General features: G+C 42.0%; 1 protein-coding gene across 3 annotated transcripts in view; it reads right to left on the minus strand.

Moving 5' to 3' along the window:
- Nucleotides 1-26,260, minus strand: part of schip1 (schwannomin interacting protein 1) — a 96,657-nt gene that overhangs the window by 62,958 nt on the left and 7,439 nt on the right. For 2 of the 3 annotated variants that reach the window (XM_036555936.1, XM_036555935.1), the window contains exon 2: nt 25,554-26,219. In XM_036555936.1, coding sequence (XP_036411829.1) covers nt 25,554-26,219 — 666 coding nt within the window. Of the gene's footprint in view, nt 1-9,099; nt 9,319-25,553; nt 26,220-26,260 lie in introns of those variants that run through there. The other variant, XM_036555938.1, reaches the window with a different exon arrangement.

Here is a 26,260-nt window from a genome sequence, read left to right on the forward strand (position 1 = left end):
TGAGAGGAGATGAGGAGGAGGAGTGGAGGGCGAGGAGGAGTGGAGAAGACAAGAAATGAGAAGAGAGGAGAGGAGATCAGCAGGAAAGAAGAGACTGCATTCCTCTCACTCAGGTGGTGCTGAATGAAGCTAATATGGCCAGAATGCTGTCTGTGTTACTGTGTTAATGTGTATTAATGTTTCACTGTTTTGTTGCTTTTTTTGTAAATATAATTAAATACTCTTCTTAATTCACACGTAACGTCTTTTTCTAGGATGTTACAGGGCTTTAACTGTGTTAAAACCTGCTGTTTAGGAACATCCTGAACCTGAACTGAACACAGTTCTCCATGTGGAAGATTAACAGGATCTCCTTTTTGCCCACTGTCTCAGAAGCACAGATGAAAAAGCCCACCAGACCATTATTTGAGAGAAATGCTGGAATATTGCTTTAATTAAGGGTTACATGCTCTTTCCTCAGGTCAGCGCACACTGAGGAGGAGACAGATGAACTCTCCATGAGCTGGCCCTCGGCCTGGAGTAGCAGCACACCCGCAGGACAGAGGGAAGAGAGAGGAGAAAGAGGGGGCAGAAAGGGGTGTTGAAATAGGTAATAAAGAGATATTGATAACAGAAAGCAATGCATGCATAAAAACAAATTATGAAGGCTAGTAGGCAGCAGTTCAGTCTACACAAACGAGATGCTAATTGTGCCAACTGAAACAAGAGCATGACAGTTTGATTAGATTAGTCAACAAATCAGAAATATTATGTTAATGCTAATAGAAATAACTGTTAGCTGCAGTTCTTCAAAGGTTCTTTAGCAAAGACAATGGCTCTAGAACCATGAACTCTCTGCCTAAATCATTCTTTGCATGATGAAATGGTTCTTCAGATTGATGAAGAATGTGTCATATACGGTTCTATATAGGAAATTTCCAAAAAGGGTTCTATAAAGCACCAAAAAAGGTTCTTGTATTGCTACAAGCTGGACACTGTAACAATAGTAGAACCCTTTTCGGTGCTATATAGAACCATATACACATTCTCCATCAATCTGAAGAACAATTTCACCATGCAAAGAACCTGTTTGGTTATTTGAGTGCTCATAGTTCTATACAGAACCACTGTCTGTACTAAAGAACCCTTTAAGAACCATCTTTTTCAGAGTGCAGTGTTCAGAATTTGAAGACTGCGTCCCTTTAAGAGCTCGGCGAGAGACACAGGAGCTCTCAGAGAATTATATTTTTAGACACCAAAACAAGGCTGCTGAGGCCCTCAATCACTCTCAGTGCCTCTGCACACACAAATGCATATATACATCGCTCATGTCAATGAGCCAAATCCCTCTATTCATGCACACACATTTCATGCTCTCTGACGTGGAGAGCTTTTCCACACTCATACAGAAACAGTTCACTGTAGTTCTTGTGTAATTTGATTCACTTCTCTCTTATTCTGCTGCTCTATAGATGCCAAGTACACACATTTACAGCACTGCAGGATTCAGAGACCGTCATTTATTTTCCAGACCGTCATTTATTTTCCAATCAAAATGGCCATTAACATCATCTAAATACATACATACATAATCTAAACCGCTTATCCTTCTGGGTCGCGGTGGGGTGCTGGAGCCTATCCCAGCTGTCATTGGGCGGAAGGCAGGAGACAAAAAATGGCCATTAAGCACATGTTATTCATTTTTTCGGTGTTTAGAAAAAAGAAGACTCAACTAAATATAGTATCAAATTTCCTCAGTAAGTATCATCAGTGAGTGCGTTTATATGCACTATTAATCTGATAACAGCAGAAAATCTGATTTTGTCAGCAATCCAATCAACGCATTTACATGCACTTGAGTCATCAGATAATGTGAAACTCCGGGTTTACGTGAGTCAGACAGTAATCAGATTTCTGCTTTGCAACCAGCCAATAAACTCTTCCATTGTTTTCAGGAGACTCACTTTCAGTTCCTCAAATAAATCTGCAGACACACCTCCAAAGTTCAGTCTTAGAAGCTGGTTGATGATTTTCTGAAGAAATCAAACACATTCAGTGGTGTTGAGGTCTGGACTCTGGGGTGGTCATTCCATTGTTCAGCTTCTTTGTTTGATGTGTCCGTCTCCTTTTCTCAGTGAGGTTCTTCTTGACAGCTACACATCCTTTCAGACCCACAGCGCTGAGTCGTCTTCTCACAGTGGAAGGATGGACAGAAACACTTGTGGCTTGATTTTCTCCTCTCTCTCAAAGATGAAAGCTTTCAGTGCTGTTTATCTGTTGGGGGACAGTTTAGGTGTCTACCAGGTCTTCCAGGAGGTTGTTAGGAGTCCCATTTTCTCTGTAGTTGTTAATCAGTTTTTGGAAAAGTTTTGGAAACTCACTTTTTTTGCTTTGACTTTCTGCTTCCTTATGTGAGCTGATTATATTGTATCTAATCCCCTCAGAAATCTCTCCTGAAAAAAGACTGCCCTGCATTTAATGGCTGTTTTGACTGTGAACTAAATAAATATAGGGGGGTCTCTGACTTTTGCACAGTACTGTGCTGTTAAAAACAGTACTCGGCGCTCACTCACACACAGTATCTTGTGTTTGCTGAAAGTGGTGTGTAATTTTCCCCCAGCACAAACCTGCTATTTACCAGAGCCAGAGTGGTCCCACCCAAACAGCCCAGACCCCTCTACAGACCCTGAAGAGAGTCCAGGAGAACAGAAGAGCGCACACTTACACAGTCCCACTTACTGACGGCAGAAACAAACAAGAGAATCTCAAATGCTTTGATTCTTTCTGAACTCTTGTGCTCGAGGCAGAAGTTTTGAAACACTCTGCATCAGAATCTACTAGATTCAGTTCACACCAATCAGAATGACTTACAGTACTGAGTGTGTTTACATGCAATTATCCGATTATTCAAATGATCATGTAAACACCTTACTCCAAAATAAATCCAAATCCAAATAAGAAATCTGATAGAGAGCTGGATTTTATCTCAGTAATCAGATTTCTCAGTGCATGTAAACTCTTACTCTGATTTCTTTCGGATTTCTCAGTCTGCGCATGTGCGGAACTGACAAAGAGCGTTGCTGAAGTTTGAGTTTTACATTACGTTTACGTCACGTCTTCTTCTGTGAGTTTATTGGCTGGTTGCAAAGCAGTAATCTGATTACTGTCTGACTCATGTAGACCCGGAGTTTCCCCATTATCTGATTACTCAAGTGCATGTAAACGTGATGATCGGATTACTGACAAAATCAGATTTTCTGCAGTTATCAGATTATTAAGTGCATGTAAACACACTCACTGATGATACTGAAATCTGATACTATATTTAGTTGTTGAGGCTTCTTTTTTTCCAAACGCTGAAAAAAGGAATAACATGTGCTTAATGGACATTTTGACTGGAAAATAAATGACGGTCTCTGAATCCTGCAGTGCTGTAAATGTATCTACATGGCATCTATAGAGCAACAGAATAAGAGAGAAGTAAATCTAATGTCCTTTACAGCAGTGTGCTTTCGTCCCTCTCTAAAATTTATATTATTTATTTAAATGTATGTATGTTTATATATTATATATGTATTTACCCTTTTTGCATTTTTTTGTTTTTCAGTTAAATTACATTTAAAGTTCTGTTTAAAAGACAAGTTTGTTGACAAGACATGTTCAAGTCAAGGACTAATCGTGTTAAATAATCATGATCTCAATATTGTCCAAAATAATCGTGATTATGGTTTCTGCCATAATCGAGCAGCCCTAGTCAAGTCACCAACTCTGTTTTGACAGTGCAGCTAGATGTACACACAATGTCAAAATGCTTGTTTTCCTCACGTACTGGGGACACTCCATCCCCACACAGAGCTACAATCTCTCCCTCTCTCGCAAACAGAAAACGCTTCATGTCCAAATCGCCTCTTATCTTTTTATTCGCTCTGACAGAACAGGATGATGCTCTGTGTGAATGATTTTTTCATTTTCTCCCTTTTCTACCTCGTTCTCTCTTCCCCAGAGAGCGAGACCCGGCTATAACACGCTCTTTAACACTGACATAAAAGCCAATTTCCTCTCTGTCTCTCTCTCTCACTCTCTGTCTCACTCTCTCTCTCTCCCCCCTTCAGCGTTATTTTGGGGAGGGGGGTTGTTAGAGGGCTAGAAAGTTGTCTCCTGCTGATTTCTAACCACAGTGGGAATGTAAGAGAGGCTAATGCTTTGTGACAACTATAGGAACTAGCCATTTAGATGCTAGCTTGAAAAAGCACCAGTCCGAGGCTGGAGGCCAATCAGAGGGCTTAGAAGACCAGCTGAAAGGTCAGAGGGCCTGAGGCTCAGGGCTAGAAGGGTCAGGTGTGAAAGGCTGTGAATGCAGAGCAGCTGAAGAGCTAAAAAAACAGATCCAGCATCAGCGATACACTGTGACTCAAACAGTGCCATCATATTAACTTACTGTCTGCTACTGCGCAGCCCTTCATCAACGGTCAGTTTCTGACTACAGAGCCACTCTCGACTGGGCGGTGGTCCACTATTAACAGTGATGTCTGGTATACTTGTATTAGCACCATACACACTACCATGCCAGTGTCACTGGTGTGCTTAGAATGGTCCACCACTCAAATAACACCTGGGCGACAGCAGTCCTGAGGGTCAGAAACTGACCGATGATGAATGGGGTAGAGAGGCAGAATTTGTGCAACAACAGGGGGGCTGCATTCTGTACACATACTGTAGGTGTTTCTAATAAAGTGGCCAGTGAGTGGAAATACAAGGCAGGTGTTTCTAATAAAGTGACCAGTGAGTGGATGTACAAGGTAGGTGTTTCTAATAAAGTGGCCAATTAGTGGAAATTACAAGGTAGGTGTTTCTAATAAAGTGGCAAGTGAGTGGAAATTACAAGTAAGGTGTTTCTAATAAAGTGGCCAGTGAGTGGAAATAGAAGGGAGGTGTTTCTAATAAAGTGACCAGTGGGTGGAAGCACAAGGTAAGTGTTTCAAATAAAGTGGCCAGTGAGTGGATGTACAAGGCAGGTGTTTCTAATAAAGTGACCAGGAAGTGGAAGTATAAGGGAGGTGTTTCTAATAAAGTGGCCAGGTAGTGGAAGTATAAGGGAGGTGTTTCTAATAAAGTGACCAGTGAGCATAATCATCTTATAGTGTAACTGACTGCCTAAACGTATTTGCAGAAACTTGGAGTATCAATAATATTATAACAATAACACACCAGCTAAAACGTTACTGATTAAACTCTGTCTTATCAGTGGGTGGGATATCAGCGTATCTCTGTTTGTGTGTGTGTGGTGAGCACATGGTGGCAGAGGTGTGTCTGTGTGTGTGTGCGGATGTGTGTGTGACTCAGTGGTGAGTACTGGGAGGTGAGGCAAGGTCTGTTGAACAGACAGTGATGAAAAGCGCCGCTGCAGGCCATGTGTTTCTAACACAAACAAACTGCTGTCTCACCCCCAGCACCACGGTAACGCAGCAGGGCTCGCCTTGATGACATCATCCACACAGGACGTGCCGTCTCTCTCAGGGCCGACTGCGACACGACTGTACTGACCGAAGGACGCTTAGCAATTAATTATCGACCCTCAGTGAACAGTCAAGACATGCCATGCCATTCTCAGCAGAGAGAGAGAGAGAGAGGAGAGAGAGAGAGAGAGAGAGAGAGAGAGGGACAAGAACACAGTGCTTAGTAATGGATTCTACATCATAAACAACATGCTCATGCTTATAATTTCAAAAGAGCTCCAAGTTTCCTTATTTATGATCTTTTTTTTTGCCCATTCAAGTAAATAAAAAATGTACAATGTGCTGGAATTCGATTAGGAATTATTTCTCACTCATAACTCATTGAAAAAAGTACAGAAATTGTGTGGAAAGTGCAGATTCTAAACTTTAAATTAGAGATTGGTGACTTGGCATAAACGCAATATCACAATACACAATGCCATGCTATTTATTTCTTCTAATATCTGAACACTGGAACAGGCAAAGTGGGAGTAGCATTTAAAAAACAGCTGTGTTCAATATTCCACATACTGCACTGTGCTAGATCCAGTTAAACTGGACTAATTATGCTCTGTTTTAATAAATATGCAGCTGGTGAAGTACTGATATGGTCAGAAGAACATACTGTGACATACTGTGACATTATTTATCACAATAATGATAAGTACTGTCATACTGCCCAGCCCTACTTTCAGTCCACACCACATTTGTGTCTGTGTCAGTAGAAGAGCAGGTATTTTATTCTGATCTGAACTGAAATCTGTCCAAGCTTGTGCACAAATATCACAAGTGCACAAGAGCACATTGTGGACACATGATGGCATATTCTGCACTGAGTCTTCTTACGTACTTGCATCCGATTCTGAGAACCGAAATAGTTCTGTTCTGTTGGTAAATATATAATCAGCCGCATGTCCAATATCTCTGTCCATTTTCTGCATGACCCTTCTGCGTGCACCAGTTCCGTCCATAACATGCTGGAAGAAATTCCAGGGTTAACACAGCAAGATATGTAATTAATTATATAATTGGACAAATGTAGTTAAATACAAAATCAAAATACACTATATGGCCAAAAGTATGTCACCTTTCCTAATTATTGAGATCAGGTGTTTCAGCCAGACCCAGTGCTAACAGGTGTATGAAAACAAGCACATAGTCATGCGATCTCCATAGACTAACACTGGCAGCAGAATGAAGGAATCACACTTCACTATCTGGCAATCTAATTCTCAGCAGAGAGAGAGAGAGAGAGAGAAAGAGAGAGAAAGAGAGAGAGAGAGAGAGAGAGAGAGAGAGACAGGAAGACTAGTTATGGAGTAGTAATGGAGTGCTAGTAATGGAGTAATGGTAATGGATTCTGTATCATAAACAACATATTCATGCTTATAATTTCAAAAGAGCTCCTAAGTTTTCGTATTTGTGATCTTTTATGTTTGCCCATTAAAGTAAATATGAAATATACAATGTGTTGTAATTCGATATGAATTATTTCTCACTCGTAACTCATTGAACGAAGCAGAGAAATTGTGTGGAAAGCACAGATCTTACATCGGATTCTGATGTAAGATCGAAATAGATCTATTCTGTTGATAAATATTCTTTCAGCATGTGTTCGAGGTGAGCTCCATAAAGTCATGGTTTGATGTGTTTAGTGTGGAGGAACTCCAGTGGCCTGCACAGAGCCCTGACCTCAACCCCACTGCACACCTTTGGGATGAACTAGAACGGAGATTGTGAGCCAGGCCCTCTCATCTCATCAGTGTCTGAAATGCTCCTCTGGCTGAATGGAAACAAAATCCCCACAGATACACAAAATCATGTGGAAATATTCCTAGAACAGTGGAAGCTGTTACAGCCACAAAAGGGGGTTCAACTCCATATTAATGCCCATGTTTTAGAATGGGATGTCCAACAAGCTCATGTAGGTGTGATGGCCAGGTGTCCACATACTTTTGGCCATATAGTGTAAGTTCTGATCAAGATGGTCAAATAAGTATATTTATATTTACACTTTCACAAAGGTCCGACAAAAGAAAATCCAACGAGAGCTTTCAATACACAGAAACACTGCCTTTGTGTGTCTGTGTGAGTCAGAATGTTTGTGGGATTAAGAGGTGGTTCTGTGTCGCTCACTGATAGAGGTGTACTTTGTTGTCAAAGGTGTGTTCAGTCGCACACCTGGCCAGCCATCAAAACACCCAATGACCCTTCTGTCCACTCCTGCTGCGTTTCAGCTACAGACCTCGACTCTCAGACTATGTCATAACAACTGGAAGTTGAAAATATGTCTTTAACAGCCAGTTTGACAGTAACATACAGTGGAAAACACTCGCTTCCTGCAAACCCTAGACTAATAATCACAAACGCTGCAGCCTGTTATTAGGCTTCCCTCTGAGCTCTCGGCTCCATGCTGTACCGCTCCTGTACAGGTAACACATGTTTATCATCTTTCATGCTCCTCTCTGAACACCTGGATTTTGTTAAGAAGCTCTGTATGAGGAAAGAAAAAGCTTTCCTCAGACAGTGCCTATATGAGTTTTATTGTATAACCCCATAAAGCTGAGTGATCTGGCAAAAATATAACATCATGATACTATATACAGTATGTATGACAATATGTTTTGACGAAGTTGAGATGAATAAAACGCACCGGCAAAACAGTAACTATGGGTACAATAATTATTATTATTATGTTTTTTTTTCTGTAATTCAGCACTTCCAAAAAAAAAAACCCTTTAATATCCATATATGACCTATTAAATTTCCTTTGTTCTGTTCAGTGGTCCACAAATCCAATTTTTTATATATATATATATATATATATATATATAATATATATATACATACACATATATATATATATACATACATTTATGTATACACCGATCAGGCATAACATTATGACCACCACCCTGCTTCTATGCTCATTGTCCATTTTATCAGCTCCACTTACTATATAGGTGCACTTTGTAGTTCTACAATTACAGACTGTAGTCCATCTGTTTCTCTGCATACTTTGTTAGCCCCCTTTTACCCTGTTCTTCAGTGGTCAGGACCCCCATGGACCCTCACAGAGCAGGTACTATTTAGATGGTGGATCATTCTCAGCACTGCAGTAACACTGATGTGGTGGTGGTGTGTTAGTGTGTGTTGTGCTGGTCTTAGTGGATCAGACACAGTAGTGCTGCTGGAGGTTTTAAACACCTCAGTGTCACTGCTGGACTGAGAATAGTCCACCAACCAAAAATATCCAGCCAACAGTGTCCTGTGGGCAGCGTCCTGTGACCACTGATGAAGGACTAGAGGATGACCAACGCAAACTGTGCAGCAGCAGATGAGCTATCGGACAATGAGCAGAGAAACAAGGATGGTCATAATGTTATGCCTGATGGGTATATATATATATATATATATATATATATATATATATATATATATATATACATATATATATAAAAGAATTTAAGTACCCAGCTCTACATATGAATCCCAATCACCCTACAGCAATTAACTTAAAAAACTAAAGAATTAGGAACAGACTGTAATCCACAGGTGTAACAGTGCAGAGTGAGTGCAAGACTAAAGAAGTAAAACATGCCATTAGATACACTCATCTCTTTACCTGAGTTAGGTTCCCCGCTTGCTGCTTGGAATCCAATGCTGATTTCAGATAAGCACTCATTCACCAAACTTAGGAGAATCCAAAGTAACTGCTGGTTGTGAGCCGATTAAAAAACTCCCATAAGGCACATTTAAAGTCCCACAGGTGAGAGTACAAGCAGTGAATCCAGCGGGGAGTCCAAACTAGTTTGCTCAGCACACGCGGCCGTGTGTGTGTGTGTGTGTGTAAGGGCATGCTGAGACAGACACGCTCGTGCAGGAGGAGGAGGGCGGTCAGCAAGGAGGCTTTTGTGGGCTTGAACTAGACGGCAGGCACACCCTAATGAGGCTGCCCTGTAAAAACTGCTCTGGGATCAGTTCAGATTTGGGTTATTTTGTAGCTGTAACAGCTGCAGGATCAGGAGGCTGATTCTGGATCAGTCTGGGTCGCACCTCAGCAGAACCCTGCACTCCATTTAACTTTGTTGGCCTCTAGAGAAGAGTTCCACCCTGTACCACCCCCAGCACACGTGCACCCCCCCCCCCCGCCTCACTATGCCAGCATACCTTCACACTGTTTTATGCTAAAGTTGCTCCTTACTCTGCCAAAGGCCTCTCGGCCTCTCTCTCTCTCTCTCTCTCTCTCTCTCTCTTCTCTCTCTCTCTCTCTCTCTCTCTTTCTCTCTCTCTCTCTCTCTCTCCCCTTCACTATGTCACGGTGCAGCACTTCTCCAGTCACAACATCTCTCCTGTCACCCTGCAAACAATACATGGTGTCTTAAATACTTATATAAATATGTTAATAGATATACTTCTTTTTACACTCTCATATTTTAAGTCTATACTTTCTATACTTTATTTCTACTTAATTTATGTTTATTTATATTTCTGCCTAATATATCACTGCTGTTGGAAGAAAACCTTGTATGTCCATTTTTGTCATTTTGTACTTTTTTACAGAATTTGAAAATGCCAGCTGTGCATTTCATGATAAACGGACCAACAGAAATGCTGCAAAAGTGCTTGGAAAAAATGTATTTCCATTAACCTCCATTCAAAACCGAGAATGTTTTTCCTTCTCCTGTAAAGTTACCGTTTTTCTATCCATCCATCCATCTATCTATTCGTCTATCTATCTATCTGTCTATCTATATGTCTGTCTGTCTGTCTATCTATCTATCTATCTGATGGTCAGTTAGATCTAATTTGCAAATATTATGCTAACTGGCCTTCAAATGTAGCTCTGATTATGCGTTTTATGTATTTTTTGCATTTCTTTGTGTCCTTGGATACATTGAAATGTACTTTAAGTAAAAATCCATGACTTTATTGTATTATTGAATTTTCATCATTATTATCCTCATTATTATTAACATCATGCTATTTGGCTCCTATAAGGTTTCATTCACTATTAGCAACATTAGCACTCTCGAGAGGAGTTTATCTTTAAACCTTGAGGTGCTTGAGGTGCAAACCTTGAGGTGCATGTACTGTAAAAAACGTCCTGAAGTACAGTGACATGACATTTTGCCATATCGTACATCTCTAGCATACACAAAAACAATATACATGCTAAGTTTTCTTACTAAATCAAGTTTCTCTCAGCAAAGCGTAGCAGCACTCAGGAAGCGTTGGCCTAATGAACCTTAATAATGCTAACTTCAATATGTGACACTGTGATACATTAAGAAAATATCATGGCATTCGATGTTATCAGCAGTAATACTTCCTTCGCCCTTTATTCATTCATTTCCTGTCTTTTTCTTCCAGTCTGCGCTGTTTTTATGCTGGAATTTGGCCCTCAGTCTCTGCAACGTTTCCATTAAAGCCTGTGATAACAGCCGCTGCTCCATGATGTCACTGTGGTTTGGTTTGTCTGCATCCCCCCTGTTATTATGCTATTTTTCCAGCTCTCTTACTCTTAACCTAGCTCTCTCGATCTCTCTCGCTCGTTCTCGTCCCCTGACGTGGCACTGCAGTGTGGCTCGGGTAAATGCAGAACAGTGTGAGTCGTGGGCAGAGTTCATTTGTGTCTGCACAGACATGGACTTGCCTCGCTCGGCAGCCTCGTCTGAGCAAACATCAGTGCCTCTCTCTCTCTCTCTCTCTCTCTCACATTCCTGTTGATCCCGTCTCATCTCTGCTGCTCTCGGTTATCTGCTGTGGCTTGTTCCTTCGTCTGCTTTCTTCCCTTTTAGCATTTTATAAGCGCTCAGAATAACTCCCTCGCGCTGTGCTCTGCAGCTAATGAAGCCAGACTCATTTCACAGCATGTTTTCTGTGACACGCAGCTATAGACGGATGTAAGGAAAAGCAATCAACGAGCAGAGCTTGTTCTAAACGGTGCGATTTGCATGTGCGCTTACATCAGTTTCAATAGATCAGCCAAAAGTCAAATCTGCAAACTTTCCCCCTTATTCCAAATGTAGCTGATCAGCCCAGACGTGTGGTGTCTGAAATTTGCCTATTTAGTTTTGTAATGGAGCTAAAAAGTAATGGTAGCATAGAGCCCCCCTCCCCCATTTAGCACTGTGTAAACAAGTCTGTATCAACACTTGATGCAAACTGTGTTAAGCTGTTAAAGTAACTCCAGCGATTTTCCAAAATTTCTGCTTAATTAAGTGGTTCATATGTAAACAGAGTCATTCAGAGAGGTTTGGTGTGAAATGCTCTGTTCTAGAGAAACTTACAGAGTCAGAATTGTTCACAGTGCTGGTGATAGGAACCAGACGTCTGAAGAGTTTAATGCCTCTAAAAGCTCCCTGCGATTATTTGAGCTAATCACAGTTATTTTCCACAGCTGTTTTCCTTTCATAATCATATGTTTATGCTCCAACAAATAGAATTAGAATTTTCATCAGCTGGTTTGAAACAAACACATGAAGTAATGTTTCTGTCATCAGTTGAAAGCTACTAAGTTTCAGCAGCTAGAAAGCAAGATAATCACTCAATTTGGCCATTTATGACGTTTGTACTTTAATAGTTGCATATGATTAACAAACAAAGCCAGTTACACTGTTAACATGTTAAATAAAAAAAACGATACATTTTAAAATTTAACTAAAGTGAAAAATACATAAAAACATAAAATACAAAATTTGCCATTGTTTTTGCACAGACCATTTTATGTTACATTTTTCTTTCCAATATGTCAAATTCAGCAAATAAACATTAATACTGCATTATCACACTGAACTCTCACTTTAACACTATAAAGTAGTAGAACGTAGCACTGAGTGATGCTGCTGGATAATACTGGAATGAACTGACAACAAACCCTCCATCAAACTGTCACTGTGCAACCAGCTGCTAGAATTACAGGCCTGTGTTACTCAGCCACATTAGTATGTTAGGTAAACATTATGAGCCACACTCTGTGAGCGCATATGTGTGTGTCTGAGTGCGCGGTAATACACGGCCTCAGGATACGGCTCTCTGACCGACACACGATTTCCTAACAGCATTCCTGAGCAGTAAAGGAGGCGACAGCAGGTCAGGACACACCTCAATTACTGAACACTCACTCTGCCTCCAGGGCATGAATACTGCAGAGCGCACACACATGGCAGGAGAACCGTTCTCATTAAGTTCTCCTCTAACGTCTCTGAGTGGAGTGAATTAACCTACAGCATGGCTGTTTACATTCACAGCTACACTGAGTTCAGTACCACTTTAGAATAAGACACATGTTATCTAAGCTGCTTATCCTTCTGGGTCGCAGGGGAGGGAGCTGGAGCCTATCCCAGCAGTCATTGGGCAGAAGGCAGGAAACACCCTGGACAGGTCACCGGTCCATCACAGGGCAGACAGACAGACATATTCATTCACATGCACATTCACACTGAGGGGCAATATAGCATGTCCAATTGGCCTGACTGCATGTCTTTGGACTGTGGGAGGAAACCCAGCGCAGACATGGGGGGGGACATGCAAATTCCTCACAGAAAGGTTGCCCGGCTGGGGCATCAAACCTAGACCCTTCTTGCTGTGAGGCAACAGTGCTACCAGCTTTACAAGAAGACACAATAAGAAATTAGTTAATTAACAGGCATTAATTAGATCCTAGTGACTTGCTACTTGCCAAATAGTGAGCCCACATTCATCTACACTGTTAAAGCTCAGATCTTCCTGGTCACTGATTTTTGCTCCATTAGTCAGCATTAAAACTGTCAGCTTCATCAGATATCCATATTCTTCATATATAACAACTCACTGCTGCCCTTTTTATTAATGTATTATAATGCCTTATTAGTGTTTGTTAGGATGTAATTCATAAACATTAATAAACTCATTTTAAAATAGTCATAAAGGGTAGTTTTATGATTTCTGACCTTCATAAATGAGTTTGTGATGATATTTGTTCGATCTGTTATGTAAAGTGTACTTTGTTTTATTCACTTTAATTGTTTTTGACTAATTATATCAGGATTACAGTTTAAACTCCAGCTGGCTGACAGTGAGACATTCACCTGTTAATTATGGTTGATTAAAGAGGAAATCCACCAATTTGTGGGAAAAAATCTGCATAATAAATGTGTTAAGAAGTAAAGAGAGTCATTCAGAGTGGTTTGGTGTGAAATGCTCCATTCCAGAGAAACTTACAGTCAGATTTGTTCACAGTGGTGGTGATAGGAACCAGACGTCCACCTCTAAAAACTCCCTCACAGAAAAGTATTACATTAAATGCCTGATGTCTGAGACACTGTTTTACATTAGTTTTGTATTTTGTTCAGGTTTTCTACTATTTTACCATCATAAACACTCCATATAAACACTCAGGTCAGGTGTAGGTTCACTGGTGGTTTTGGATAGTAAATAAAATGGCTGTTTTTGGTGTTGTAGTCCTGGCGACCCCTGGTTCCTATCACCACCACTGTAAAGAGTGGCTGCAATCAACCATTTCACACCAAAACAAAAATGGTGGACTTCTCCTTTAATGTGCATTGTCCTTAAAAAGAAACCACAAACTAATTCATAAACAAAAAAAGTGTCTTTTTGATCTACAGAGATTTGCATGGGGCTTGAAGTCACAGACAGGTTGCATTTTGTCCTTGGTTGCCGTAGAGGGCGCTAGACAAAACAGTGCAGCTAATGAAAGATAATATTATTGTTTAGGTTCAGTGGGATTACAGAATGTATGCACATCCTCTTGCGGGACCTTTTCCGTTTGTGTGTTTTCCCCTGTTTCAGAAGTAGATTAGGAGCAGGTGAACTTCCTCCCTCAACCACAAAAAACACTGACCCTCTGTCAGGTCAACACACCCCATAAAACAACACCGCACACACGCCACACACGCCCTGCGCTTCCATCTCATAACAGCCCTGCTGGAGATTACACCCACGTCTCTGACAGCAGCCGGGCCTCAATGTTCTCTTTCAAAAGTTGGGCTGCGAACTGTCAGTGAACTGTGTGTCTGGGCTCCCTGGGTAAGCCTGGAGAACAGGGAGGAGGCCTAAGAGGCTCAGGTAGTCTCGGCAGAGACTTACTGTCATTCAGCTGTGCTTACAGCCAGGCTGAACACTCCTCAGCCCTACTAAAGCCAACAGTGAGGCCGTTTATTTATAGTCAGGATGGTTTTATTATTTTATGTCGGAAGGTTTGTGGACACCTGCTCATCCTGAGCTTCTTCTGAAATGAAAGGTATTAATAGAGAGTTTGCCCCATTTTGCTGCAGCAACAGCCTCTACTCTTCTGGGAAGACTTTACACTAGATGTTGAACATTGCTGTGAGGATCTGAGCATTAGTGAGGTCAGGTACTGATGTTGGATGGTCAGCTCTGGATCACTCCAACTCATCCCAAAGGTATTGGATGGAGCTCCATCGCTCCAGAGAACACAGGTCCAATGCTCCACAGCCCAGTGCTGGGGGGCTTTATACCCTTCTAGCCCACACTTGGCATTGGACACGGTAACCTTAGGCTCATGTGTCATCTATTAAGTCAGTGCTTTTCTATGCAGTGTGCAACTGAATGCATGTGTTAGCAATGGGTGCACATTAAAGGGCCCATGTGTTACATTTTTTCATTGAATTTTTCACATAGTTCATTTTTATCTCCTGAGGTTCACTTATGACGTTTGTGTGGGTTTATCCACTAAAACAGTCAAAACTAATTTTTACATCACCATCTCTTTTTCCATTAAACAGGCTATTTAAAACTGATTTATGTAAATGTGCTCTGTTCTGCCAGCCTGGATAGTTTTGGATACTGCTCCCATCAGATTCAGAGCTGTACGCATGGCTAATGACCCAAAGAAACAGTTTTAAAACTCTAATCACTGTAGATGATCTAAGCTAGTAAACAGTGGACTAAAGCAAGCCATACTTTAGTTTCTCACTGAGGTTCTCAATTGCAGTACAGTGTTGCTACAACATGCAGAGAGAGGCAGTGGCCCCCATGTGGAGTCTCATCATTTACTATTTCTCTTCCTCATCATCATTATTGACAGCATAATAATTCATATCATAAGGTCATAAGGTCATCAGCGTCCGCCTGAACCAGTTAATGAGAAATTCGTACACTATTCTGTATTATAAATCTTGAACAAACTGCCCTAAAAACAGACCCTCTCTGTAGCAGGAGGGTCTCCGACTAGCTTTCCTATCGAGAACCTCCCAGAGACATTTCACGCTTGCTGGACCTGATAATGGGCTCGATACGAAGTGTTGCTCCTCCAAGCTGGCCACTCAGCACTGACCAGGCGTCATCAGTCTGACAGGAACATCAATGAACTCTTTCGGAGAGGACTGTTTAAACAGAGGGGCAGCAAGTTCCTTTAAGACTGAGATATGTAAATGAGCTCTGTTCTGATTGGCTGTCCTAATTCAGAGCTAAAACACTCCTTAGCATTTTAATATGAATGAGCTAAACTGCTGTAGGCTGAACAGGACGATATTATGTAAATAGGTGGTTCTTGTGACATCACAGAAACAAAGGTTTATTTACATATCAAAGCTGTTGGAACAAAACCTCGTATCTCCATTTTTGTTGTTTTCCAGTTTCTGACATAATTTGAATGTTAAGCTTGGAACATAGCGAAACTGTTTTTGGTGCTATATAGAACAATAACGCTGTTGTTGGAAGAAAACCTCACATTTCCGTTTTTGACATAATTTGAAAACACCTGTTGTCCTTTACATTGTGTGTAAATTTCATGATGAATGGTCCAGAAGAAACTGCCCAAAATTCCTTGGAAAAAATTCTGGTTCCATTGACTTACACTAAAAGTAACCTATGTATTTGCTTCTCCTGTAAAGTTACCTTTTTGGAGATACAAGCCATATATGGACTGTATTTACTGGATCATGAATTTTGCAACTTTAACAATGTTTACATATTACTTCACACTTTATTTAAAAAAAATGAGGGAAATGCAGTTTTCCAGGATATGAGCCCTTTAAAGGAGTAGCCCACAAAAAATTTGCACCACTCCCCAAATGTAGAGACACATTTGGCATCTGAAATTTCTTTGGTTTTGTTTCCTGATGGCTGATGCTAATGTTTTTAGTTAAATGACATACTTCAGTCCAATTCTGTAAACAACAATACGCCATACAGTGTTAACAACACATAAGGAAGCCACTTCTGGGATTTCAGATTGCTTAACAAGCTGGCGCTGATTGAAGAAGGATGCTGATTTATGTTTGCATGATGCTAATTGGTGGGGTGTAAGCATCCATTACTCATTAACTACCCTCGCCTGTAGCTCCAGCGCAAAACTACATCAGCAAACTTCAGGCATGGCTAATCAACTATGTTTAGATCAAGGAGAGAAACTGTGTCAATTCGATTTTTCGCTATTCCTTAAAAGCAAATTGCCTTGTTCTCCGTCGCTTCCGTTATACTCCTCTCTCGTCCATTCATTTACCCATCTATCCCTCCTTCTATCCACAGGTCGCCACGGCAAAATGCTGAAATATTCATCACGAATGGAGAGGCTCTACTCACGGCCCCACCGTCCGGGTTTCCTCCCCCACTTCGTGCTAGACATCTAAGAGATAAGGTGCTTCAGCGGCCCTGCGCTGGGAAGCGAGGACGAGGAGGATTTCCGAGTGGGAGGCGGGAGAGGATGTCTCCTCCGAGCGCTGCTCTGCTGCGTGATGATGAGCTTCCTGTGAGGAGTTCTCGTCTGCAGACGCTGATCCTAATCTGAATGAGGAGTTCTCTAAGTGCACACGGCTCACAGTACATCCAGAGGACATGCAATGCAATCAAAACTATTTTTTACTGAACATATGGACAAAATTCTAATACTGAGATTATGTTGCTTCATTTTCTGAGTGCAGTATGAAAGCAGGGATGTGCGATGATACACCGATCAGGCATAACACCATGACCACCTCCTTGTTTCTATGCTCATTGTCCATTTTATCAGCTCCACTTACTATATAGGTGCACTTTGTAGTTCTACAGTTACAGACTGTAGTCCATCTGTTTCTCTGCATACTTTGTTAGTCCACTTTTACCCTGTTCTTCAGTGGTCAGGACCCCATGGACCCTCACAGAGCAGGTACTATTTGGATGGTGGATCATTCTCAGCACTGCAGTAACACTGACGTGGTGGTGGTGTGTTAGTGTGCGTTGTGCTGGTACAAGTGGATCAGACACAGCAGTGCTGCTGGAGTTTTTAAACACCTCAGTGTCACTGCTGGACTGAGAATAGTCTACCAATCAAAAATATCCAGCCAACGGCGTCCTGTGGGCAGCGTCCTGTGACCACTGATGAAGGACTAGAGGATGACCAACACAAACTGTGCAGCAGCAGATGAGCTATCGTCTCTGACTTTACATCTACAAGGTAGGAGTGTCTAATAGTGTGGACAGTGAGTGGACACAGTGTTTAAAAACTCCAGCAGCACTGCTGTGTCTGATCCACTCATACCAGCACAACAGACACTAACACACCACCACCACGTCAGTGTTACTGCAGTGCTGAGAATGATTCACCAACGAAATAGTACCTGCTCTGTGAGGGTCCATGGGGGTCATATATTAAAATATATGCCCATTTTGAATTTGATGCCGACAACACGTTCCAAAAAAGTTGGGACGGGGGCAAAAAAAGGCAGGTAAAGTTGTGTAATGCTTCTGTTAAGCCTCTGCTCACACCGGTGCTACATGTTTAAGGACATGAGAACCTCCAATAAAGCTTGCTAATGTTGCTAATAATCAAAGTAGGCTCAAAATGCTAGTTAGTAAACGATCCTGCAAGAAGCACGTCCTGCTCCACACCACATCAGCACCTGAGCGCAGTGCGATCAAAGCTTCCTGGCTGCGTTTGAAGCTAGGCTGAGGAATTTCTCTCTCTCTGGGAATAACAGGACTAAATGTGAACACGGGCAGCTTTAAAATATACATGACAGAGCGATGGAAATGGCTTTCTGCCTCACTTCATCCGTTCGCCAACATCCTTAACCTAAAAGCAGCAGCCTTTTCCTCCTCTAAGGGGTTCAGGCTGCATAGAACATGCGTCTGAGCTGAGCGTCTTTCATGGGCTGGGAATACGCAACATTACACCAGCCATTACAAAATGTTCCGAGAAAATATCAGTTTAAAAACAGGAACAGTATAAAAATAGCGTACTTTAATACTCAGCCGATTCTCCTCCACATCTGCTACATAAAAAAGGGTTCTTTAATAAAGGGAAAGGTTCTATTTAGAATCAGGACTATGCATGGACAAATGGTTCTTCAGACTGAGATGGAGAATGTGCTGTAGAAAAAGGGCTCTGCTATTGTTATGATGTCAAGCTTGGAACATAGCAAAACTGTTTTTGGTGCTATATAGAACAATATCACTCATATCTCCTCATATCTCCATTTTTGACGTTTTTCAGTTTTTGACATCATTTGAAAATACCTGTTGCCCTTTACATTGTTTCTAAATTTCATGATGAATGGACTAAAAGAAACGGCCCAAAATGACTTGGAAAAAAGTCTGGTTCCATTGACTTACATTAAAAGTAAAGTAGGTTTTTTCCTTCTCCTGTACAGTTACCATTTTGGAGATACGAGGTTTTCTTCCAACAACAGCAAAGAAACCACATGCAAATGTAACCATATGCAACATGCAAATGGTTCTCATGGCTCTATATAGAACCACTGCATTTACCAAAGGACCCTTGAAGAACCATCTTTTTTAAGTGTGTATGGTGAACTACCTAATACAAATACTTGTGATGTGTTTTCTCATACTGACGCCCACTCGTCCGTTTCCAGTAGGCCAGTTATTTTGCCCCCTAAATCTGATCTGAGTATTTTAATATGGCGTATAAGCCGATGGCGATCCGGCTGCTGATTAATGCTACACTAATATCACTTCACTTCTACCATGTGCGTAATGTGACACTCCAGGCATTTTGTCTATTTTTGGCCTACTTTTTAAAAACTGACCATTTTATAGTGTTTTGGCTGACTAATCTGTTTACAATACAACCGTTTACAAACGCTGCATTAAAATCAGTTCATTTTCTATATGTGTTCTGAGTGGTATGTGCTCTTTTTTTGGGGATTGATCACATGAACAAACCATCTTGTAGTGCATACACTATGATTTCCTATAGCTCTAACACGTTTTAGGCAGACTGCTCTATTTTATCATTGAAGGTGCCGTTACTGTGAACGCTGAGTTTTTGGATGACGCTGCACTGCAGCTGTGAGGCCGTCTGGACTGGTAGTGTTTGGCTTCATGAGCTGCGCTACGCCGTGGCTATGAGGCCTCTCAGGCCAGCTGCCTAAGTGATGCTACAACACAGTAAGTGCTGGGCAATATGACCTCAAATCAATATCATGATTAATTGAATATTTTACTCCAATTACGATTAATGAGCGATTATTTTGTTTTTGTTTGTTTGTTTTTTTTGCCCTCATAATTCACTGACAGGGTTTGTAGTATAAATATGCTCTGCATATCCTAATGTAAATTGTCTCAACAGCCAGATCAGAATTCACGCAGCTTTTCCATCAATACAACTCGACATTCGTCATAATTTTGCACTGCTGAGACCTGATAAATATTTGGGGTGATATTTCTGTACAAAAATTCGAAGAGACGTATCCAAAACACCTCAGCGCTTGAAGAGATTTCGAAAGAAATAGCCGAACGCGGCCGTAGGAGAACGAGGCTGCAGCGTCAAAGAACAGTTATCCGCAGAATCCGAAGATGTGAACCAAAGAAGTGACCGCGCCCTTTTTAACGGCGAGCTGAACACATTCTGGGTGATGAGCCCAGCTGTCAGTCAGTGAAGCTTCATGATAGCTCCTGCTAGTGAAGATGAAGCTGATCCTCTGGAAGCGACTGGCGTTCATTCATAGTCATGATTGTTTATCTCTGGCTGAGCCACATGAAGCAACGTGACGCTCTGTTCTTTTGCCCATGCGGGTCAGTTTAGGAGCTGATCTGTTCAGACTGATGTCGCATACAGATCACATTTAAAAGATAATGTGAACAGCCAAACAAAAAAATCCGATTTGGTGAGGAAATCAGATTTGGGCCACTTATCCCTGCTGTGTGAACACAGCCTTAGCTTCCATGTCGCAGACTGGAATAAAAAAAAATCTAAATTACCGACATGGGCAAGATTATGTCGGTTAGAGGTTCTGAATGTCGGTTTTGATTACTTTTCGATTAACTGTCCAGCCCTAATCACAGCTATGAGGCTGTCTGGGCTGGTGGTGTTCACCAGCAGGAAAATGCTACCCCTTCTTGGCTAAGGATATTTTCGGCTTCGAGGCTTCCCAGGCTGGCTGCCTGTGTGATGCACCGCACCGGAAAGGACTCTTTCTGGGCTAGTTGTGTGTGTGTTCTGTGTGGTTTTATTCATTGTTGATTAAGTACTTTGCTACTTTTTGATGTCTTCATAAAGCGGCCTTGGGTTTCTAAAGGCGCTATAAATTGAACTTAGTATTATTATTATTATTATTATCGTTATAAACCAGCTGGTAAAAGAGAGCCTTTCATCACTGTTTTTGTTTTTACACCAGTCGCCAGTGAAGAATGTGGCATGATGGTACATGATTTTTTATCAATACTTTAAATTCAAGCTGTATACAATCTCAACCTCATGCTAGCTTCCTTAAACAGATAACTGAAAGTATGGAAAGCATTGAAAGTCACAAAGCACTGAATTGTTTGCCAAACTGCAGCACTAAAAAGCATTTAACTTATGAGGTTTTTGTGCTAGTTAAAACACTTCATTTTCATTTTTTACTACTGCAGTGCCCCTCTTGTCACGGGGGTGGTTCCCTCAAGGGTACATCTCAGTAGCTTTAATCAGGGAACATAACTGTACCATAATCCATTGAAATGATATTTTCTAAGTTGTACTGACTCCACACACCCCGTCTCGTCTCCAGGCTTTTATTTTATTGTACTGTTTTAAAACATTCGGTTATGAAAAGGTACAAATACGAACTTTTCACCTGGAAAAACTTCTTTAAGGTTCACAGTTGGACCTCTCTAACAGTGTATGCAAATCAAAGTGGAACAGGATTAACGGAACTGATAAAATGTCTTAGTTTATTCTGATCCTGTTCCACTGGATCATATCAAGACATCCCTAGTTTCGCCAGGTTCTCTGTTACTTTCCAGGTGTCCAGAAACGTGTCAAATGTATTGTCCATGCTGACTGTATGCTACACATACGGCAGATGTAGATTAAGCTGAAAAATGCTGGAGTTCTTCAGTGAAGTGCTTAATGGCTTCTGGATGTTTTATATGTATACACAACATGCATTAGCCTAGCTTTGTGTAAAAGATTACAGGAATAAAAATGACAGTAATGTCAACATGGTTGTAGCGTGTCAGTTACGTAGCCACATGAACATGCTGGAGGTCTGAGTAAACAAGGGTGTTATCACGTGACACCCAGAGCTAAAACTGCTCAAAGCTGCAGACGGATTACGCCGGGCAACCCCCAGCAGGTTAACCCAGACAGTGTGAAGGACACCATCTTGTGCTCTCTTCTACCTCGTCTCTCTCCTCCCCCCACATTCCTCACATTCTCTCAGGCAGATAACGACACACACACACTCAGAGCTGAGGGCAGCGGCTATTGTCCACTAGCTCAGCAAGTTTGCATACCAAAGGAGCTCACCCACACACACCGTCCATCTCCCACTCAGCGCTCGCTCCACTACAGTCCCATTCACTTCATACGGCGTTCCGAACGGCACAAAAGTGAACTAAATGTTCGGAAGTGCATAAACTGCCCCAGTGCCTCAGTGAGGCCCGACAGATTTGAACATTTGGTGGCTGATTAAAATAATGAACAGTGCTTCACTGACTGGTATGTCAGCATTTTCTACTTATGTCAGATGTGGTCAATCAGCCAAGACATGTTTAGTGCCCAAATTTTGCTTCTTTGGTTCAGCACTGGAGGCTGACGCTGCTAACAAACACTAGAAGTCAACAGTCATACAAATCTTTTTCCCAAAAACTTCTCTTAAGCCTTTGGGGATCATGAACCCGCCCAAAAGCCAAATTCAATGTTTCTAAATCTGTTTTTGTATCCTTGTGATTATCCAGTTCAAACGTTTCCTGAATCTGCAGAGTCGCCCTTTCCATTCCGTCTTATCACGAGATCATATGTGACTCACATCCGGAGTTATGAGGCTATGAAGAGGGGCTGAGATACACGTCATCTGCTTCTCACCGTGTATAATTGGTGAATTTGTGTGTCCGTCTACATTCAGTGTGAAACTGACCAATGGACAATCACTAAGGACTGACCCATCACACTGGAAACCCTGAGCTGCTGAATTCTAACTTAAACAACCCCCATTCCATGCAGACATGCCACACTTGTTTATAAAACATAAAATATTAAATAATTCCTTATAACGAGAATTCCACCATATTTTTAATCTCTGCTTCAGTGGTTGAGATGAATCATTCAGAGTAGTTGACTATAGCACAAATATATCCATTTTATTTACTATCCAAAACCACCAGCGAACCTGCACGTGAGCTTTATATGGAATACTGATGATGGCAAAATTGTGGTAAAGACGTTTTCAAATACATTTTGGGGAATATTTTGCCCTTCATGCACCTCTCCACTCCAACCAATGATTTAAAATTTTTTGAGGTTGAAACTTTTACAAAACTACTGTAAAAAATATTACTGGCATCAGGAACGTCTGGTTCCTATCACCACCACTGTGAACAGTTCCTACTCTAAGTTTCTCAAGAACAGAGCATTTCACAAGCACAGGCTCATTAACTTCATTAATGCTAACTTCATTTGATAAAGTGATTAGGAAAATATGATGATACTGAAATGCATCAATATCGCTCAGCCTGATTTCAGTGACTGTGAAGCATAAAAAAGCAGTGACGGGTGGGCATCCGATTTCACTGCAGCAGTGTATGAGGGAGAGGCTGAGCAGAAACCTCTTCAGCACTGCAACAGCGCCCTCTACTGAGCCAGCCTTGATATGAACCTCTGCTGAACCCACCATACACAGTACCAGGAAGTGGGCGTAATCACAGTTCTATTTCTGCTCCTGGGTCAGTTTGCAAGACACCACGCGGACAGCTGTAAACGGGGCCCAGGACCCCCGCAGAAAGAAAACAGGGTGTTATGTCAGTGGCATTTGCACTGGCTGTCAATTGTTAACAGTATACACTATAAATAGCCTGCTGGAAACACCAGCTGTTGAATTTCATAACCTCTTTCACTCTTTTTCTCACAGCTGGGCATAAAGCTGCAAATAGCTTAGGGTCTCATAATGCGCGCTAATCGCTCAGCTTAAAGGACGTTTCTAATTTATAGGCTAATATTCAGGTTTTCCACCAAGCATGACTGCAGGATTATTTCATCATGCTTTAGGAACGATAAACGGAAACGTGACAGAGCATTGCTGTAACGTAAGCCTGCAAACACACACATGGACACATGATCCGGAGAACAGATGCGATAAGAATAAGCCTCTCCAGATCAGATTTTGAGGACAGCACCATTCAGAATTCACAGGTGACCAGTCTTTCACACCATATGGCACGCTAACTGAACGCATGACAACATTACACGCCTTTCCACCAATCGTCAGGTCACTTTTTTGACTAACACTTCGTCTCCAACGACCCTCTGACTGAAGCTAGTCTCGGCACCAGAGTTCCAAATGGACATCTGCTTACTGGAATGCATTACTGTGGAATTTAATATAGTGGTCTGTGGTTGGCTGTGATGGCTCACTTGTTTGTGTCTAAGTTTGTATGCTGAGAAATCCCATCCCTCAAAACGCCCCTGTAGCAAGCAGTGCAAAAGTGCTGCAGGGTCTTATTTGAGCACAACAAAAACATCTATTTAAACCTTTTAAACTCCATGTAAATGCTGGTGGTAGATCTGCATTGCATTTGCGTTTAACGGTTAATAAAGGGGAATTCCACCATTTTTTTAGATTTCTGCATAATCCAGGAGTTTCAGATGTCATTTGTCACGTGGTGATAGGAACCAGGGGTTACAATGTCTACAACACAAGCGTAGACATTTTATTAACTATCCAAAACCTCAAAACTAGTGTAAAACAGAGACTCGGGCATCAGGCAGTGTATTCATAACCATTTCATGTAATAAGTTTCTGTGAAAAGAATTTTAGAGGAATTTAGAGGAACTCTCCAGACGTCTGGTTCCTATCAACACCACTGTAAACAATTCTGACTTGGTAGAATGGAGCCTTTTACATCTACTCTGAATGACCTTGTTAACATATTAATCACCAAATTATGCAGAAGCTTTAAAAATAAGTGGGATTCACCTTTAATAACAGTGGACATTTTGGAATTTGACTATGCTGTTTACAACATACATCAGATTCTGCAGCTTTGTTTAACCCCTCAATCTGCAAGCTTATTATTCAGTTATTAATCCTAGGACTGATTTTACAATATCAGCTGCTTTTGTATTAATGTTAAATGTTATGAAACTGATATGTGTGTTAGGGCTGCATGAAATAGACAAACATGCCTTGCAGTATACTGAAACACACTGATGTGACAGGGCTAAAACTTGCATTCGGACCAAATTTATTCATGTTTTTGGATCATGTGAGATTCAGTGACTCACAGAAACTCATCTGAACCATCTGACGTTGGTCAGGAAGGTCAAGTAGCATCATATTTGCATATTCAATATAGGCCAATGCTGCAATAACAAATCAGACACAATATTTTGCACATCCCTAATGATAGTTATGTAGTTTTAGGGGTTAAGGATGCTGATTTATAAACATGACAACCTAAATGTGTTCCAGCAGATTTTGCCAAAGGCCTGAAAATCCAGAAAATGTGCAAACAATGGAAACCAAACCAACTTGGGATAGGAGAACGTAAGGAGTGACCTAAAAGACCTGACCTGCATCACTGCCGGATTTAGTTCAACAAATACAAATGAAGACCTGCAGGACATTTAAGACCAGCCTCCTTTTGGGGTAACCCAGCCCAGAAAGCAGAGTAAAGAGCAGTGCTGTGACTCACGTTGGTGGAGTTGGTCCGGCCCAGGCCCTGGTTCTGGTTCTCCTGCTGCTCCCTGAACTGCAGGCCGGCCAGGTGCCTCTCCAGCGCCGCCCAGTCCATGGTGGGGAGCTGAGACTCCTCCACCACGTTCTCCTCTCTGTAACCCCCGAGGCGGTAGCAGCTCCCAGGCCCCGTCCCGCCGCCTCCGCCCGCACCGGGGCTCCTGTGTCCAGGCTTGGCCAGGCCCTTGCCCCCGCCAGAGCTTGGGGACAAGAGGTGGTGAGTATTGGGCAGGATCAGGTTTCCATTCTGCTTGAGTTCCTCTGGCACGGCAGCCGCCCGGGTGGCCGTGGTTTGGCCTGTCAGGGGCGGCGAAGGGCCCTTAACATCCTGGAGCTCCTCGGCCAGGCTGCGGCTGTTTGCCGGCTTCCGCAAGGCTCCGTCGTCCTCGGCCGGCCCCCGGTTGTCGGCATAATCGGTGCCGTACTCACTCTCCCAGTCCTCAATGACCCTCTTCTTGTACTGCTGGTAGTCCTCGTCCTCTTCCTCGTAGTCCTCCAGGGCGGCCAGCTCCAGGCTGGGCGAGGACTTGCACTCCGAGCATGGCGTCACCTTGTTGGAATTGGCCTCGGAGCCGGAGCGGCTGGAGGCGTCGCTCCCCAGGTCCATGCCATCCTCCCGGTAATCCTGACAGGAGAGAGAAAGAGAGAGAGAGAAAGAGAGAGAGA

This window comes from Colossoma macropomum, unplaced genomic scaffold, assembly GCF_904425465.1.
Source record: "Colossoma macropomum unplaced genomic scaffold, Colossoma_macropomum, whole genome shotgun sequence".
In the NCBI taxonomy this organism is placed as follows: Eukaryota; Metazoa; Chordata; class Actinopteri; order Characiformes; family Serrasalmidae; genus Colossoma; species Colossoma macropomum.